The 18,294-nt window shown below is 37.4% G+C and overlaps 1 protein-coding gene across 1 annotated transcript in view; it reads right to left on the reverse strand.

Annotated features, from left to right (window-relative positions):
• The window catches only part of cntn3b (contactin 3b), a 94,747-nt gene that overhangs the window by 33,123 nt on the left and 43,330 nt on the right, over window positions 1-18,294 (reverse strand). The window contains exons 5-12 of the mRNA XM_058403800.1: window positions 17,303-17,398; window positions 8,826-9,029; window positions 8,283-8,385; window positions 7,486-7,670; window positions 5,644-5,780; window positions 3,906-4,035; window positions 1,964-2,114; window positions 1,358-1,485 (exon numbers count right to left, since the gene is read on the reverse strand). Coding sequence (XP_058259783.1) covers window positions 1,358-1,485; window positions 1,964-2,114; window positions 3,906-4,035; window positions 5,644-5,780; window positions 7,486-7,670; window positions 8,283-8,385; window positions 8,826-9,029; window positions 17,303-17,398 — 1,134 coding nt within the window. The remainder of the gene's footprint in view (window positions 1-1,357; window positions 1,486-1,963; window positions 2,115-3,905; window positions 4,036-5,643; window positions 5,781-7,485; window positions 7,671-8,282; window positions 8,386-8,825; window positions 9,030-17,302; window positions 17,399-18,294) is intronic.

Below are 18,294 nucleotides of genomic sequence, written 5' to 3' on the forward strand. Positions count from 1 at the left end.
TATTCTTTTTAACTAGGCAAACTTTTAAATCTTTTTCTAGAAAACACTACACTGGCACATTATTAAAACAACATCCTTAGGAAGTCTATTTATTACTTATTTATTACTCATACATTTGTCAAAATTAAAGTGTTTGTATCTTTCTGATGGTGAACCTGGAGCTTTGACATAGTAACACTTCCTACTGCATCCCAAAACACCATACACACACTTTAATAAAGGAAGGAAATACAGGAAATACTAGATTGTGTATGTAAATGAAATATTAAAACCATGAGGAAATCCCTTGGTGCTAATGTACTTAGCAAGATGTATTTGTGTTTCAGTGTAGGGATTTAGATGGGTTCAGTCAGACAGGTAAACAATTGGAGATTAGTGTAACAGAAAGCTGCTGTTCTGTACTTTATATCTAATTCCCCCATGTTGCAGATTATTTTATGTATTTACATGATAACACTTTATATTTACTTAACAGTGTGTGAATATTATAAATATGCATTAACGTCTGAATTAATACTTACTTAAATATGAACTAATGATGAGTTTAAGCATCATGAACTAACGAAGAGCTAACCTTAACTACGATATGAGTCTTATAAACTCACAAGGTGAATAATGACCACCTTAAGTACGTTACTACATGTTTGCTACTTAATGTATAATGACATTACACAGAGGTAAACTCAATCGAACAAGCTTAATCTAAAACTAAAACACTAAAAGACTTATATCTTATATATATATCGTATAGAACATTAGATTTAAATGTTAATCGATAATAGCTCTAAATGTTAAAATGTAAATAAATAATCTACTAAATGTTACTGAATTAATTTCACTTTTGTGGGTAAAGGAGCAGTGTCCGGGACAAAAATGTTTACTATAACCTTTCTTGGCTAATGTCTAGATGGAGTAAGGGGCAATTTGGGGAAGCTCATTACAATGAAAACAAACAAATAAACAAAAAAAAAACAAGACACAAGAAAATTGCCAAAATTTGATAAGCGGAATATTACTACATAGTTGGAAGGTAGGCCCATGCAAATGGGAGCTGTTGCTTTTCATTATCTGGAATCTCAGTAATATACACCGTCCCTTATCACAAGCTTTCATACTTTTACTGCTACCAAGGAGACTTTCTCATCAAGTGGATTATAATGGAAACAGAGAGCCTGACATTCCTCTGAATATGGCACTTAAAAAGCAAGAAAGGACACCACCCATGCATAAATAATGAAGAATGAGGAACTGTCACCAGGAGATTAACCGAGTCAACAAAGAAAAAAAAAATCTTTGATACTTCAGACCGCAAACTTAAAAACGATTGTGAAATGCGTGACATTTGGGAGCAACTCACCCGTGATCAGCAGGCGGCCTGCTGTACTTGAGCTGCCAAACTGGTTTCTGGCAATGCACGTGTAAATGCCTCCGTCTTGCTTAGTCACATTGGCAATCTTTAGTGTTCCGTTGGGGAAGACAGAGAATCTGAAAGAGATGACAATGGATGGCTGGTAAATGCACTTTCCTACTGTATACTGGATGTACTACTGTATTTTTTTTTTTTTGCATATTCCTCCCTTACCATTTTCTTCTGTTTATTAGCTGTTTATTAGCAGAAAATATTCATGAAAGTAATGCCAGACATTGAAAAATAAAACTAAAAAATTTGTATATAAAATTCCTTCCTCTGAGACGTGAAGCTAGCCAACTGCTGCTCATGCTGTAAAACAAGTGAATGCGAGAAAGTGCTATCTGCCTTCTTCCACATATGTGAGATAACTATCAGCTATGGAAGTGTGAGTATGTCATCTATCCCGGCCAGAGATCATGGCCAATCATGCTCCCTTGAGTCCTGGCCACAGATGGCTGTGGTATCACTGGGATTCAAACTGGCAAATCGCCGGATGATAGCGTGACGTGTTTCTGCTGGCATTTGGGAATATCTCTTTTATTTTTAGTTTACCTTTCATTTTTTTGGATCAGCTCATTCCCTCTCTTCCACAAGCTGACAGCTTTGGGAGAAGCTTGTGGTCTGCAATCCAAAGTCACCTCACCACCAGCACGGACCTTCAGCACGTTCCTCAGGGGGTTCTCTGCAAAACTGGGTGGTGATGCTGCAGAGGAAAGAGAGAATCCGGAGCGGGGATAACGCTTAACAGTGAAAACAGGAAAAAAATGGTAAAGCAACTTCATTCCCTGCAGCCTTTACACTTTTCCTTTTAGAAATTCAGAGATTTAACATAAATGATGCCATTGACCTAAAGAAGCTTGTTCTGCCTCTTTTTTGTACTTGAGCTATGACCTAGCTGTCTTGTATCAGTGATTGTAACATGCCATGTAGGATTCAGTTGCATAGGAAAAAAGCACTGATCGATATTCTGTGATTTACGCACACAAACCCCAGAAAGAAAAGACTACTGCACAAAGCTGGTCAAAGAGTCCAAATCAATATGAGGCAAATAGCGATTCTGGAAAGAAGCACTCAGATAGGTTCTGATGACTAGTCTGTGGCATGATGCTGTGTTTTGGGTTAAAGTAAAATTTAGAGGTTTGAACACTGAAACAGGAGATTAAAATGCTGAAACTAAGGTGGGAAGAAAACATTCTGAAACTCTGAATGGCTTTTCACACAGAAACAGAATCCTGATTTCACGTTAACATTCTTATTTGCAAATTTGCAGTGTCAATAACCGTAACAGAATAAATATAGTACAAAGGCTTGTCTTGCACTTTTCGTATTAGGGAAAAAAATAGGACAGGAATGCTGTTCTGCACCTGAGCAGGTATTGTTATCTTTCCCAGCTCTGTAATCATTTTTGGCCTTTTTAAGTTTGTCACATAGTTGACCACGCATTCATTGATATCCCCCTGTATTTCCCCCTCACTACTGCATGCACTTCAGTGATGTTCAGTGTTTTGCCACTTGATGTTAATGAACTGTTTTTGTTCAGCGTTGCTGCATCCTGCTTTTCAAGTGATATTATGGTATGTTTTATATTATCATGCATACTAAAAACAGGTTGATTAAAGTGGGATAATTAACGAAAGGTACTAGACTCAACATATCTGAAATACAAGTGATTATAATGCAGAAACTGGAAAACCTCAAAGGAATAACCTTCTAAACTTTAGGCAGTTTTCATTCAGAACACTGACCAAGAATTAGACCATAAACCCACCACGTGTTGTCTTGTTGCCTTCATAAAAATGAGTTAGGGTGAGCCGAGCCACTGTTATATTACAGAGTTGGAAAGTACCTAATTATCAGGAGATAATGGTGGCAGACAAGAAAAGGGCTTGCAAAAAAAAAGGGCTTATGTAATGTGTTGAAGAAGGTATAAAAGGGATGTGCACTGACTGTGTTTCTGGGTACTTTCATAAAACTTTGTTTGTCCTAAATGAGCATATTTTCTTTGCTTGGCATTTTAACTTTGATTTATTGAAGTGGTTACTTTTTATTGTTCAATTTCTGATTTCCTTTACCCTGGGGTTAAAAGCAGGGTTTAAACTGGGGTTAGGCGTAGTCTGAAAATCCTAAGAAAGTTCAACTTTGATTGCTTTCTTGGTTTCTCCATCAGTATGGTGCCAGTTACAGTGTGAATTAGGCTGGTAACAATACAAAAAATTGTGAAGGTAGACCTTGAAAACTGACTCGCACTGATATCACTAAAGTACTAGATGTTGCACGACTGAATGAAAAGCCAGCTAAATAAAACCAAATCACTGATTTTTTACTTGCATCATGACCTGGTGAGCTTTGATCAATAAACCTGTAATAAAAAGAATTGGTAATAACACCAATGGCACACTTACTCACTATGGTTTGCAATTTAGTCAAATATGATATATAAGAATAAGTCATATTCTGGGTAATTTCTTTCAGCAGAGTGAAGAATGAAACTTACCTAGTACTACCAGTTCGGCACTGGTATAAATGATGCCATGTTTGTTCTCCGCAACACATTGATACATCCCTCCATCAGACAGGGTCAGCGAGGAGATGGTGAGAGCGCCGTTCTCCATCAGCACTCGGCCCTGTGGGGGGAACACACGCAGACGAATACACACAAACGCACACATGCATGTCACCGGAGTCATGCTATCATGCAGGTACATCAGCGCTGAAGTTTAGATAAGGATTAATATTTCAGAATCAGTCGTTAAAAAAAAAAAAGACCAAATACACAAAGATTTCTGCACTTTGTCAAAAAAGGTGTTTGTACTTATAAAGGATGCTAGGCTTGGTAGTAATTGCTGCTGACTCTGAAAGAAAATCAGCAGTATCACCCATCACTAGAGAATATAGAAAAAATCAAAGAGAGAGAGAGAGAGAGAGAGAGAGAAAGAAAGAAAGAAAGAAAGAAAGAAAGAAAGAAAGAAAGAAAGAAAGAAAGAAAGAAAGAAAGAAAGAAAGAAAGAAAGAAAGAAAGAAAGAAAGAAAGAAAGAAAGAAAGATGTTACACTCAAATTTTGTATAGATTTTTGGACTGTGGCCTAAGCTTGAGTTGGGGGATAGAGCCATGTTGGATGTTAAGGTGGATTGGGAGCCTGGGGGACAAAAAAAATGCTGACCCTCAGCTTTGGAGGACAGAAAAGCAGTGTTGACAATAGCTGTGGCACACTTCTAAGCAATTCATCTTACTGTGAACGATCGCTCAGAAAAGCGAGAGGGATTGGACGAAAATAGTATTGAGCTACAGGAGAGGCTAATGGAATGGCTGAGCTTTAAGCCCATTAGGCATTCTTAAAACCTGGGGGTCAGCACAATACAAGCATGAGAAAGAGAGAGGGAGAGAGAGAGAGAGAGAGAGAGAGAGAGAGAGAGAGAGAGAGAGAGAGAGAGAGAGAGAGAGAGGATAAATAGAGAGGTCATTCCTAGTCCAAATACAGACCACATTCAATGTGGCTATTGTTGTTTTGTGTTTGTTTTGTTATGAGTGAAAAAAAAATGATAGTGCATTAAGTATATTAGATTCTGGCTGGATTTTGCATCTGGAACATGCACCACTGATGTATATCACATATGAACTCCGCAGGCAAATTAATAATTAAAAATATCTACATGTGTGCAGGGCAGTGGGGTAGAAGGGCAGTAGATAGCAATATCCACATAGCTCCATGTTCTCCATGAGTTGGAGTTACCCTCTGTGCAGAGTTCTGCAGGGGTTTCTTATGTTTCCTCGGACACGCAGCTATGTGGCTTGACTACTCTGACCTGTCCCTGGTGTGAGTGAGTGAGAGTGTAAATGTATGCACAATGCATATACATCATCCGGGATGTTTTCCTTCTTTGCACCCGGAGTACCTGAATCAGACATTGGACCAATGAATGAATGAAAAAATTGATGTGTGCACTAATAAGGCTGATCTAAATAAATGCATCAGTTAAGAAAGTGGTCTTGATAAACTGAATGGTCGCTGGACAGTAAAAAAGTTTCTCCTAATAGCTAGTTCCCATTATGTTTCTCTTTAGTTCATTTATCTCATTTTGTTTCACTGCTTTCTGACAACAGTCATTTTTCATTCTTTTGTACTTGGGCCGTGGAATCGTCGCAATTATCCAACCAGCTGTTTTCTGCTGACCTTGAAAAGACTGAGAATTAAACTCACTTTTTTTGCTTTCCCCTAGCAGTTCCACTGTACCTCAGACATAAGCGTTTCTCCGTTCTTCAGCCAACTGTATGAAGGTTTGGGCTTCCCATTGGCTTTGCATTCCCAAAATAAGTTCTCCTCAATGGACAAGGCTGTGGCCGTCATGGTCTGCAGCCAGTGTGGTTTGGCTATAAAGAGACACATGCAAAAATGAATAAATAAAAATATAAATAACAATAATAACAATAATCAGCAAGGATGAAATTTAACTGCAGCATATAATACAATAAAAAATACTCCTGCACTGTCTTGTACACATTTGCACACTTTCTGTAGTACTGTGTAGTAGACTTAGTTCTTTGTTGTTTTTTGTGTTGGGTTTTGTGTACTGTACCAGGTTAATATGGTTGAAATGACAATAAAAGCTTCTTGACTTGATTATAATATAGCCTATAAAATAATATAAGCTATACTATTGACTATTATACTACTTGAAATATATGTATATTCATCCTTTTTATTTGGGGTATTTGTGAGTTTGTGTATATAATATATTATATAATTTCTCTATTCTAGATAGATAGATAGATAGATAGATAGATAGATAGATAGATAGATAGATAGATAGATAGATAGATAGATCCTGCTAATTAATTTTGACCCTGCAGTGAATCACTCACTCACAGTTATAAGCCCCTTATTCCCTCTGTCATTATTTTCAATGAAATCCTTCAAACCATGACCTTTTTCAGTGCTATGCCTTACTGCAAGGGGGAAAAACATTATCTGCATAAAAGCCCCTTCACAAGAAAACAAGGACTTCCCCTAGGTGGTCTTTTTCCTCCGCCCTTTACAATGCTACAGAATTTTTCACTTCCGAATGGATATTATCCAGCAGTGTGCGATTGGAGTCGAAATAAAAAAAAAGAAAAAAAGAATAAAAAAAAAAAAATAAATAAAAAAATCCAACAATGTCTGCTCATTTCACAGAGGCATAATGGCTATGAATTGGGCTATTGAAAGTAAACGCCCCCTCTCTCCAGACAGAATGACAATTCTATCAGACCAAAGGCACGCTCTGTCCTTTCAGCACACAAATAAATCCTCTGACCTCGTTCCGCAGCCTTATTATCCGGGTGCCTGGCAGACACCCTGCGGTGCCTGTGTACCGACTGTGAGTTCAATTAATGCTGGCTTATAATTGCATTTCAAAAATAATCTCCTATTTTGAAGAACCTGAATAAGCCCCAAAAATTCCCTCCTGATATCTTGCTATTAGCACAACACAACTTTTGAAGGAGTAGACAAAATACATGTCAGAATTGCACATTTTGTCGGTGTATGCAATTAGACTAATAGAGGTTATTAGACATTATTAAGCGTGGGCAAAGATGCAGTCCCTTTTTGCTTTGGATTTCGTTTAGCTCTTGTTTGTTGCCACGGCGAAGACTGACTGCAGAAGGACGTGTAATTGATGCAGGACGGCATCATTACCACCGCATCATCATATGTGTCATGCAACATCATAGCTCCTCTTGAGTACAAGAGCCATTTGACAGACTTGTTATGACATGACCTTGCTCTAAGTTATAACCCAGATAACACTCATCGCATTCAGACCTTATGCATCATAATGCAAGTGGAAGCTTGTCACAACATGCCATTGCTCACGAATAGGGAAGAAGCCAAAAAAAAATACTAGGAGAAAAGTTTTTTTGTCTTAGGGCTCAACAAAATTACCAAATTACTCCAGATGTCATCACAGTAGAGAAATGCATGCTGTCTGGATTAAACAGCTTGAGTAGTCCCGATTTCCCCAACATGGAACTTGGCAAAAAAAATATTCATCCTAATAAAATCTGTACTGCGTTTACAACTCTTTAACTCCTTTACCATGAAAAGAGAGACGGCCTTTTACTGCGTTCTTTCCTCGACTGTTCTCTGCAATGCACTCGTACGTTCCTGTGTCCTCCTGCTGGAATCGGGGAATCTCCAGCACAGCGTTGGAGTTACTCAGTTTGACTTTACTTGGGAATGGCACGTCATTGGTTCGTCTCCAGCTGATTTTAGGTACTGGGCTGTGATGGAAAGAAAAGAACAAATTTGGCTTTGAGCTCAAGTGTTTACAGGAACCTGCTGGTGTGTCTCAAGTGGTTCGTATATTTGAAATTTCTCCTTGTTTTCTTTGAAGTGTGTGGATGCTTTTGGAGAATCTGGTTTGAACATATCTGTTTAACGCCTGCGACTGTTGCGCTATTTGCTGCTTTGTCCTCTCAAAGACTAATGTAATCGCGTCTTCTTTGAAAACGCGCCTTTTTATCGCGCTAAATGAGCCCCTTTCTTCACAGCTTCCGAGAAGAAGCATCCGGCTCGTTTTTCCGCACTATTTAAGAGGTAAATCTTTCGGGTTAGTGCTCTGTGAAAAGCGGCCATTAACACGAGAAGCCTCCTGTAAAAAAAAAAAAAAAAAAAAAAAATTAATTAAAAATAAATAAAGAAATCCTCATCCACAGATGGCTAATCGCATTAGGAAAGGACCTAAAGGAATGATCTTGAATTTCAAAGCAGCAGTGTATAAAAAAAAATGAATAAAGTTATCCAGACATGGGTGTGAGCTGATTAACATTAGTGGTAGATAAAATACACACACACACACACACACACACACACACATGCACACACAAACTCACTTCCCCAGGGCGAAGCATTCGAGTCTCACAGACGATCCTTTCGCAGCAGGCACAGTGTCTGGGAAATGAACTTCTATTTTGGGCTCGTATTCTCCCATTGCACCTGTGACGGGGCGAAACAGCACACAAACACACACATACAGTGTCAGTCATCAATGATTTACGGCATTTGCTCTTTAGATTCTTGCATACAGCCAAAATAACAACATGTGGACAATCAGCAAGAAAGTGCTAGCATAGTGAGTGCTGAAAAAAACAGCCAAAAGGTCTATAAAATATTTAGAGAATTCACTCAGTAAACTAGCAAAGCATCTCAAATGGAAATGTGGCCTCTGTGTGTCATTGTCAAGGCTACATGTTAGTTTCCTTAAAAGGCAACAGTTCAGCCTTCAAAGGCCTGGCATTTAGGGGAAAAAAAGCATCTTTCAAGCAACCTTTAAAAAGCCCCGACCTTTCATGAAAAGGCATCTTGCTTTAAATCTCAGATTGTATCCCATTCAAAGCCGGCCATCAAGGATCGTCTGGTATGTAGACGGATCTTACCGTCGTTTCTCAGCACCAGAGGAGTGGGTGAACTGAGTACTTTCTCCTTGGTGATGCTGTTGTTGACGACACACGTGTAGTTGCCCACATCTGACGGTTCCACTTTTGCGATATACAGGTTTCCAGTCTCCTGTGACACGAAGAGCCGGCCATCTTGCTGGACAAAATTTGGGTACTCGTTGAAGACCCAAGCGAAAGTAAGTTCTGGAAAAAAGAGAGACAAATGTAAAAATAAGTCTTTAATCTGCTAGTCTGTTCAGATCCAGATGACTTTTAGAATAATAATAATAAAAAAATCATGGCTTTTCAAACCCCGGGTAGAGTAACATTTCATACTTATAATTTAGATGGGGGTGTTCTCTCTGCTTTTGTTGTGTTAACCTCACATTGCAGCTCCTTATATCACTTGCTTTGTACAGTCACAGAAACCCGGCGTATCCTGTACTACAGTAGTTGACTAGTTGCAGCATTTGGGTGACAAAAAACAAACAAACAAAAAAAAAAAATACCAAACGGTAAGAGAAGAGGAGAGGAGACATTTTTATTTTTTTACAGTTATGGTCAGAAAAGTCTGTTCTAGGACAAACTGGAGGGCAGTCAGAAATAACTGAGTGTTTAAGAAACTGACTGAAAAATTAGCAGAAGCTGGATATCAACAAACGCCAGGCCAACTACACAACACACTTAAAAAAAGCCAAAAAAGATTACAAAGCTGTGAAAAAAAATAACAACACCTGCTCAATTATTAAAACTCAGACCAAGGGTCAAGCTTATTTCTTTGCTGATATAAAAGTGTTAGACAAGCCTTTATTTAAAGCGGTCATGTCCTGTATTTATCCAATCATTGCTGTTAACACTGCAAATATGCAACACAGAAGGTCAATCCAGGATTGTACAGTGTGAAACATCAGATTATGAATAGCCTGGATTATTTGTTAACCCAGGGTAAAGTATGAGCAGTGTGAAACCTGAAACAAGGTATGTAAAGGAGTTCTGTGTGTATATTTCTACATTAAATATACCTATAAAAGAAATAGAACAGAAAATTGTCTGGGTATTTAAAATAAAATTACATTTTATAAATTTGAGTTTTGTAAATTTGCAATAGAAGCTAGAATGTCTAAAAAGTCTCTGAGCTGCTCTGTGGTCTTTCTCTGAGCTGGTTGGACATTTTATTACACCTCTTCCCAGAGCAGTGTGACTGGGTTCAGGTCAGGTGATGAGGCCGTTCTATTGCAGCTTTTCCCACTTCTCAAAATTTGTGGAAAGTCAAATAACTGTCCAAGTTGCCGGCAAACTTTTGATGGACAGTGTAATAATTGCAGAGTAGTGAGCAGAACCTGAATATTAAACGACTGGCACCTTTAGACAGGCCATTGTTATCTTTGGGTTAGAGACACACATACAATACCCACACTTCCCCTCTTGCCTTGGGCAGGCAGGACTCGGTAAACAGACCAGCTCTTCAGAAGGGACAGGACAAAGGGAGCGAAACAAACTAGATTAAAAGTGCCTCGCTGCCGTTCTCAGGACACTGGCCTTGGTTTTTTTGGCCTTGATCACGCCTGGCTGACTCACCTTCTCCTATCCTCTGGTGGAGAAAAAGAAAAAAAAAGGCAGAGGTGGGAAGGATAGAGAGTACTGTCATGGTGTATTAGTATGTCTGTGTCATCGGCAGGGAAAAAAGGGAGAAATGAAAATCAAAACCGAAAGCTGCAAATCCAGTTCTTCTGCTGTCAGACAGGAGTAGTTGATGTATCAAGGTGTGTGTTTTGCCTGTCTACAATTTGGCCAAAAAAGAGATTTATTCTGATTACTGGCAAAGTGACTGAGCAGTCAAAAGAGAGCCTGTGAAGAGAAAAAAAAATCAACCCAAAAACAAAAACACTGCTGTGAATATCTCCACTGAAAAATGCTTTACATCACAAAGAAGTGAGAAGATCCTTCTGAGAAACGGATTTAAATAAACGCATGAATATGCAGCAACGGACGTGTTTGGAATGGACACCAGGGGCTTTTGTTTTTATTGTGAAAAACCTAAGATATTCACCTGGAATATTTAGACATCTTTGTGGCCTTAAGTATACATGGTAACAAGTTGCTGAGCAGCAAACGTAAAGGGGGGAAAAGAAGGACAAAAGGGTTTGGTTTTGTCAAATCAAATAAATTCTCATTCCCTTAATAATATATTTTTTGGAAATACATACAAACAGCATTTCAATTACCGTTCCATTTTGAATGGCACTAATAACCAACTAACTTACAGGACTCATAGTCGTGCCAGAAAAATCGTATTAACAGGGTAACCACATGTAAACACCATTGCAAAGTCTTAATTATGAGTGGGAAACACTGGATGTTTCGAGTTGGGGATGTTTTGGTCAGAACAAATGGTGGAATCAATAGATTCCACAATAACTTCTGTAGCTGATGGTAAATTTGCTGAAAGTGAAAGTCTGAGAAGCTCATTTTCAGTTATCATATTTTTGCTCAATTCAGTTATTATATGTTTCGTATGCAGCAACGTATTGAAATACAAGCAAATTGTACCTATAGAAGAGAAAACACTTGATTTTGTACAATAAAACAAGCTAATTACCTGCAAATACTATAACAGCATTATACAATTCTAATATGTAGTGATACAGTTTACAATAGCTTCATAAATTGATTAAAAACATAAAAAGGCAGAACACACCTGATTTGCATTCTTTGTTCTTCATTTATGAGTAAAGTAAAAAACCTTGCTGTATATTTGTAGTTAATTAATAGAAAATTCACCTTCGTCTTGCTCCAACTACAGTGACTTTAATGCACCTGAAGTTGTAATTACCACTTCTCAACTCGCAAATACAAACTTCCCATGACGACGAGACCACAAATTTATATAGCAAACAAATTTGGTTTGTTGTTTTATATTGATATTTTAGTATGAGTATAATAAATTTGAATGGCTATAGTCTAAAATTCTGAATATATAAATATCAGGTTAATACAGAGATTGAAATTCAATAGCAAACATACAAATGATCGCTGGGGAAAAAAATTTCCAAAACAAATTCTTGAAGCAAGCTAGGTGTAAAAACGCCCTTATCCTCTTTATATTGTTTCCAGATATAAATGCTATATAATGCAAAATTAATGCTATATTATATAATGCAGTCTACACTTCTATTTAAAACAGGAACAATTTCTACTTGTTGAATTTCAAATCATGATAAACCTAATTTTTTTTTAATCAACTAAACTGAAAGCTTATAAGACAGAACACACTAATTACATCTAGTCACATTATAAGCCCACACATGTTGTTTAATGAGTTGGAAATGAGGTTTTTTTTTTAATCACTACATATAATTAAAATAGAATTAAAGCCCTTTGCATAACATCATGATCTATGTGATCTGCTTCACACCATCTTTTAAAGGCTTAAAGAAAAATCACACTTTTATAGTCATATATACGTAGGCGTATGTACAGTTAGTGGATCTTCTGATGCTGCTGAGAAGTTTTGTGAGCAAGCCTAAATAATTTATTACAAAAGACAGTTATGCAAGTGAGAAAGCAAAAGCGGGACAAGAATTCAGCTTCAGTGAAGTGTTCAAGTAAACGTTAATGCCATTGCCATTTTATTGGGGGGGGGTTGTGTTGGGGACAGGATTTTTTTTTGAGGTAATCTCTCCAATAATCAGAACAAGCAATTACAACCCCTCCAATATTAATACCATGATCATTTGTAACATATGTAGAAGTAATTTATTTTGCAACTTTATTAGTGTTTCTATGGTGGCCGAGAAGTGCAAAACAAAATAACAAATCCAAAAACACAACGACAATTTAGACAAACTGGAAAAAGGTAGGTATAGTTTGCAAATGGAATTCTTACTGCTGATTGGAAGAGACATCTGTCAGTCAAGATATACAGGAAGTACAGCACGCTGTGCCAGTAGAAAGTTGATTCACGTGCATATTAATGCAGCTCTGCTCTTATAACGCTCCTTACATCGTTTCATCTGGAATAGTTTGGTATTTGAAACATACCTGTATATATGTTTGTTATATGTAAGTTGCACTATTAAAAAAAATGCTTAAAACACAGAACTCCACTGTCATGTCCGGGTGCCCCTGCCCCATGCGGGCGCGAACCCGGACCGCCATGTTGGTACGTGCACCTGCACGCCATGGAGACAGACCCATACGCAGGACTCACAGAAGCACTGCTTTATTCACGTAGACAGACAGACATGGTGAAGACTAACCTAATCTCGTAGACAGAACATGGCACTAACTTAACTGAAACAAACAAAACCTTAGACACGAACTTGGACATGACTCTAACCAGAACATAGCACATGGACCATAGCACATTCAACAATGACCTACACAGACAGGTACACAAGGATCCCTATTTATAGGGTTAAACATTAAGGTTAAATGGGGAACAGGTGACACAACAGGATAGAGAACAATGGAAAAGGTGTGGCACAAAATACAAACAAAGAAGCAGGCTTCCAAGGTTCACCTGTCAGCGCACTCTCCAGGCCTGGCAGGGAACTGTCCAGTTGCTCCTGACATCCACACATGTACAAGTAATAAAGTTAGATAAACAATTTCCGACTTCTTGTATATAATGAGATGTCTCTTCCAATCAGCGTTAAGAATTCCATTCGCAAAGTATACCTGCCTTTTCCGGTTTGTCTGAATTGTTGTTGTGGTTTTGGACTTGTCAGTTTGGTTTTGGATTTGTTATTTTGTTTTCCTATTTGTTATTTTGTTTTCCTATTTGTTATTTTTTTTTAGTTTTGTTATTTTGTTTTTGGATTTGTTATTGTGTTTTCAGATTTGTTCATCTGTTTTGCACTTCTCAGCCACTGTATGATTCGAACTGTTTGCGAGAAAACAAAAAAGGCCCCCGCCTCCATGCACTAGTTGGTAACGCCCAACTTGCAGCACTGCTCTTTATTAATGCAATTTGCCACACTATATTTTTCCCCCCAACTTTGTGCTACCTGAGAAACTTCAGATACCCGACAGTAGGGCAACCAAATATAAAACTGGCCATCTGCTAACAACAGAAAATGGCATGGTGTCCATTGTGAATAAATTAATACAAATAATTGAATGAAAATGAAATAAATACAATTAGCTACACCATTACACCATACTACCCTACCTCTTTTCTTTGCTTTCCCTCACTGGAATGCATAAAAATAGCCAGCAATAGAGTGCAATCTCTTCATCTGTAAAATTACCTGTGTTTTTCAAGTCAAACGGCAGAAATCAAGCGTTGTGCAGGTAGGAGATAATAGGATGTTACTATCTTTGCTTTAGAATTTTTGTTTGATTTAAAAACTCATAATCGATTCAGAACACCAAAAATGTTGCTAAATAAATTACTTCTACATAGTTTCAGTTGATAATGGTATAAAAATTGGAGAAAGGAGTTAATTGCTAGTTTGCCCCCCACACCCCCACCCAGGAAACTACGCCCAGGGTTTTTGAATGGATTTACATGCTTCAGTTATTCTTAATGTGTATGTGCTTTCATTGTGCCTCTCCTAGTTGGTGTTGATTATATTAAACACTAGTCAAAAATAGAAGCATGTACGCGGTGAATGGAACATCACATTAGGGTTTGGTTTAAATTGTTAGGTTTTTATTTTGGTGAAGAAGCCTATTTACTTTTAGTGGTGTGATATAAATGGATAAAACTAGGTTTTAAGAAATGAAGCAGCACTATTAACAGTGAGCAAGGTCAGGAAATTACAGTATTTTCTCTGCATCTTGTCCTAATGGGGTCTCGAGAGGTGGCAGTTCCTGCATATTTCTGAACTAAAATGGATCTGAACATTCTACTGTGTCAGCAAATTTTGAATGTCACATCCTCTTTTGCATCATTCCTCCCACACAGTGCATGCATTGATGACCATAAAAAGAGGTATTTTATGGGTATTTTAGTATTGACACTGAACTATGATTAACAACAGTCCACTTGATATAACTGCTTACTCAGAATACTGAACAGTCTGAATGTTGTCAAGTATCCTACTATCTCTTTCATTTTGTAACTGCCTATATGGCTTCCTAGAAATTTCTATACCATGTGATTCTCCTTTGCTGTTAACCCTTAATGTAGTTTTTAGATTAAATGACTGAAAAAAATTGACAGTAAATTACAATAATATAATAATACAGTATTTAATGGTGCTGGGTCATTTCTGTGTCACCTTTAATTACAGTAACTTCATTTTTATGAATTGATCACAGAAATTAGCTATAAATGACAGGAGTAATTTCATGTAATTGTAAAAAAGAGAGAGAGAGAGAGAGAGAGAGAGAGAGAGAGAGAAAGAGAGAGAGAGAGAGCCAAGAAGCATCTGTTCTCTGTGCCATGCTTACAACACTTTACTCTTTCAACCTGATACATTAACACACATATGCACTGACTCTGTCTGAACTCATTTTTGGGAAGAAACCAAAAGTGTTTCTCAAATTTTATGCCAGTCTGTGTTGTTATGATTTTATCCTGTGTCTCTGTCTTTGTGTCAGCTTGAGTGGCCCATTGAAAGTTTAGTGAGAGTGTAAATGAAAGTTGAACATACTTTTAAATCACAGTTACATCTAAATTAGCAGCTGGTTTCAGTTAGCTAGCTAACACATGCTAATTATTTTTCCTTGACCCTGTGTCTCTTAGATGGTAACTTAGGGTTAACTCTCCCTCACATGTTAAAAAGTTTAGCCAGAACTGACCACACAAAAATTCTTAACTTTATTCAATTCAATACCAGTAATATGCTTATGTATTACAATAACACATTTTTATAATGTATCAGATTATTACAGGTTGTTACTTAACATTTATTGTAAGAATGTTGCTTAACATTTTTACAGCCACCAATTACAGTAATTAGTAAATAACTGTAAACAGTTCTTGCAGTAGCTTACTTTAAGCAGGATTTTACACTAACTACCTCTTAACATTTCATATTAGTATATTACTGTAACAAGAGCCTGGTAAGGTCTAACTGTTTTTTCGATTTTTATACTTGTCATGGTTATGCTGGAATCAAAATTGAACTAAATTAACCATCAGCCCCAGCATGTCACATGTCCACACCCCTTGTCCCTATGATCACTCACACATGTCACCAAATTAGCACCCGTATATAAGTTACTGTGTTTCATCATCTTATTGCAAGCTTTTGGGTTGCCATGTTTGCTGTGGTCTGTACACTTTTGCTGTTTTGCTTATACTCAGTTTTAGTTTTAGTCTTTTGCACAAAAGGTGTTTGCATCCTTCTTTGCCTCCAGTCGTGACAATCGAATACGTTTATACCATTCCTCAGGCTAAGAATGTCAAGTAGCTAGTGGCAGTATATCCAACTAAACCTTCTCCATTGCATTTCATACATGACAAGCTTATTGATTGCTTGCTCGGAGCGGCAAATGCGTTCTGCTGAGAAATATATTACTTTCTGATTGGGTTGAGGCTCCAAATCAAAGAGTGTATTTCCATTTACCAACAGATTTGAGTATAATTGAAAAGAAAGGGATTTAAATGAAGCAATAAATAGAGAACAGATACGTGAGGAGAGTAAGAGCATGGTGCGCAGAAATCTATAGGAGGTCTACCAGTGAAAATGCAGTAAAAAAAATACAGCCACACTTTAATATGCATCGCGAAGTGATTACAAAATAAACGACATCAAGCACTACTCGATCTCTTTTGTCCTCGCTGCCATGATTATAACACTGTGAGGCTTTGCACTGGTTTAAACATGACCACACCGTATCAGTATACTGTGGTACATCCTGGATTTCCTGTGCTCCAGCTAAGCACATGATTAATCACAGACTAATTATCTCGACAAATCCTAATTGCTGTCCGATGAAACAAGTCCCATGTCTTCTCAATTCTGAAGTCTCATCTGTTCCCATAATTGCTGCAATCTCAAATTGAAATGAATGTTTCACACCGCTGATCTGTCATTTCCATTTAGGCTATTAAAACTCCTCTCTAATTACTGATGTCTGAATAGCAGTCCCAGTTTTTAAGTTCCGTCAGCTGGCCAAGGAGATGCTGAAGATGTAAAGTAGAACAGCTGTGACTCAGACCTGAGCCCATGATGAAGCGCAGTTAACACATCAAGATGCAAAATAATAGTTATTCGCTTTGCTTTTGTCGCACTCAGAGCTGTGATTTTAATCCATTATTTTGGCACTCCCACAAAAAACACACATCCAAGTGGTTCCACTTTCCCGGTTTCCTAATTTTCATGTATTTCGTACCAGGAGACAATACTGCTAAAAACCAGCATTTAAATGACACATTACCGAGCAGCAGTGAACATATCCATAGCCTCATTCCTCAAGCCTCATAGTTTCTTTCTGTAATATGAGTTTTACATGATAGAAGATACATACAAGCAATTACAATTTATTGCAAAAGTGCAAATGTGCAAATGCATCAGCCTTACCTCCAGAATGCATCGGGGTTCCACATAACAGAACGACACCTTGGCCTTCCCTCACATTCACAGCACTTCTTGGCTGCGTTTTGAAGTTCTCTAGATCTATCAAATAATACATACAGATAAAACATACAGAATTACTTATAACATAAAACAAATAGTAAGGTACTTTTTCAAATCAAACATAGTGATACCATATATCCAATTCAATACAGCCAATGTCTGTCACTGCTTTAATGAAACTCCAACTATATGCTAAATATACCAGGAATAACCTTGATCTTGAGACAGCTGTCGATATTTGGAGAGAAACAATACAGCAGGTCATGATTCGAGCCTCTGCTGTTTTTAGTTTTGATTCATGTCTTTGTTTCCCTAATCTATGTTTGTCTGTTTGTTTATTTAACCCTCATGTGTTTACTGTTTAATGCAAAATATCAATATAGTCATTGTATCCTCTCCATGCTTGCTTTTATTATTATTATTATTATTTTACTATTTTTATTATTTATTATATTTATATAATAATAAATATAATATTATTATTTATTATTTTTTGCATGCATTCTCATATTCTGCTTGCAGTTTACCTGATCCTTGCCTGTTTTTTGCTGATCGCCTGAATCGAACCAGTAGCTTGCCATTGCCTAGCATTTTAAATTTGTTTGCTGTCGCTAATAAACTGCTCACCTGCACTTGCAACATTTCTGCCTCATTAGGTGACAATTACATTTAGCTCACATAATAAACTTGTGTTTCTCAGCAAACCATGATATTGTTGCTTATACTAAACTACATTTAAATGGGATTCCAATTACTTTAATTATATAAAGTGAGTGTAAGCAATTAACATAGCATTAGTGTAAAGCAGTTACCTGGTTAAATTGCACAAGGATGTTGGTACTACCAACTATAGTATTTAATTTAAGCAAATGAAACACACGTGTTAGAATGGAGCAGTGGTAATGTGTCTGGTGCAGTTCACCTGTGTTGTGAGT

This window comes from Hemibagrus wyckioides, linkage group LG11 (genome assembly GCF_019097595.1).
Source record: "Hemibagrus wyckioides isolate EC202008001 linkage group LG11, SWU_Hwy_1.0, whole genome shotgun sequence".
Lineage (NCBI taxonomy): Eukaryota > Metazoa > Chordata > Actinopteri > Siluriformes > Bagridae > Hemibagrus > Hemibagrus wyckioides.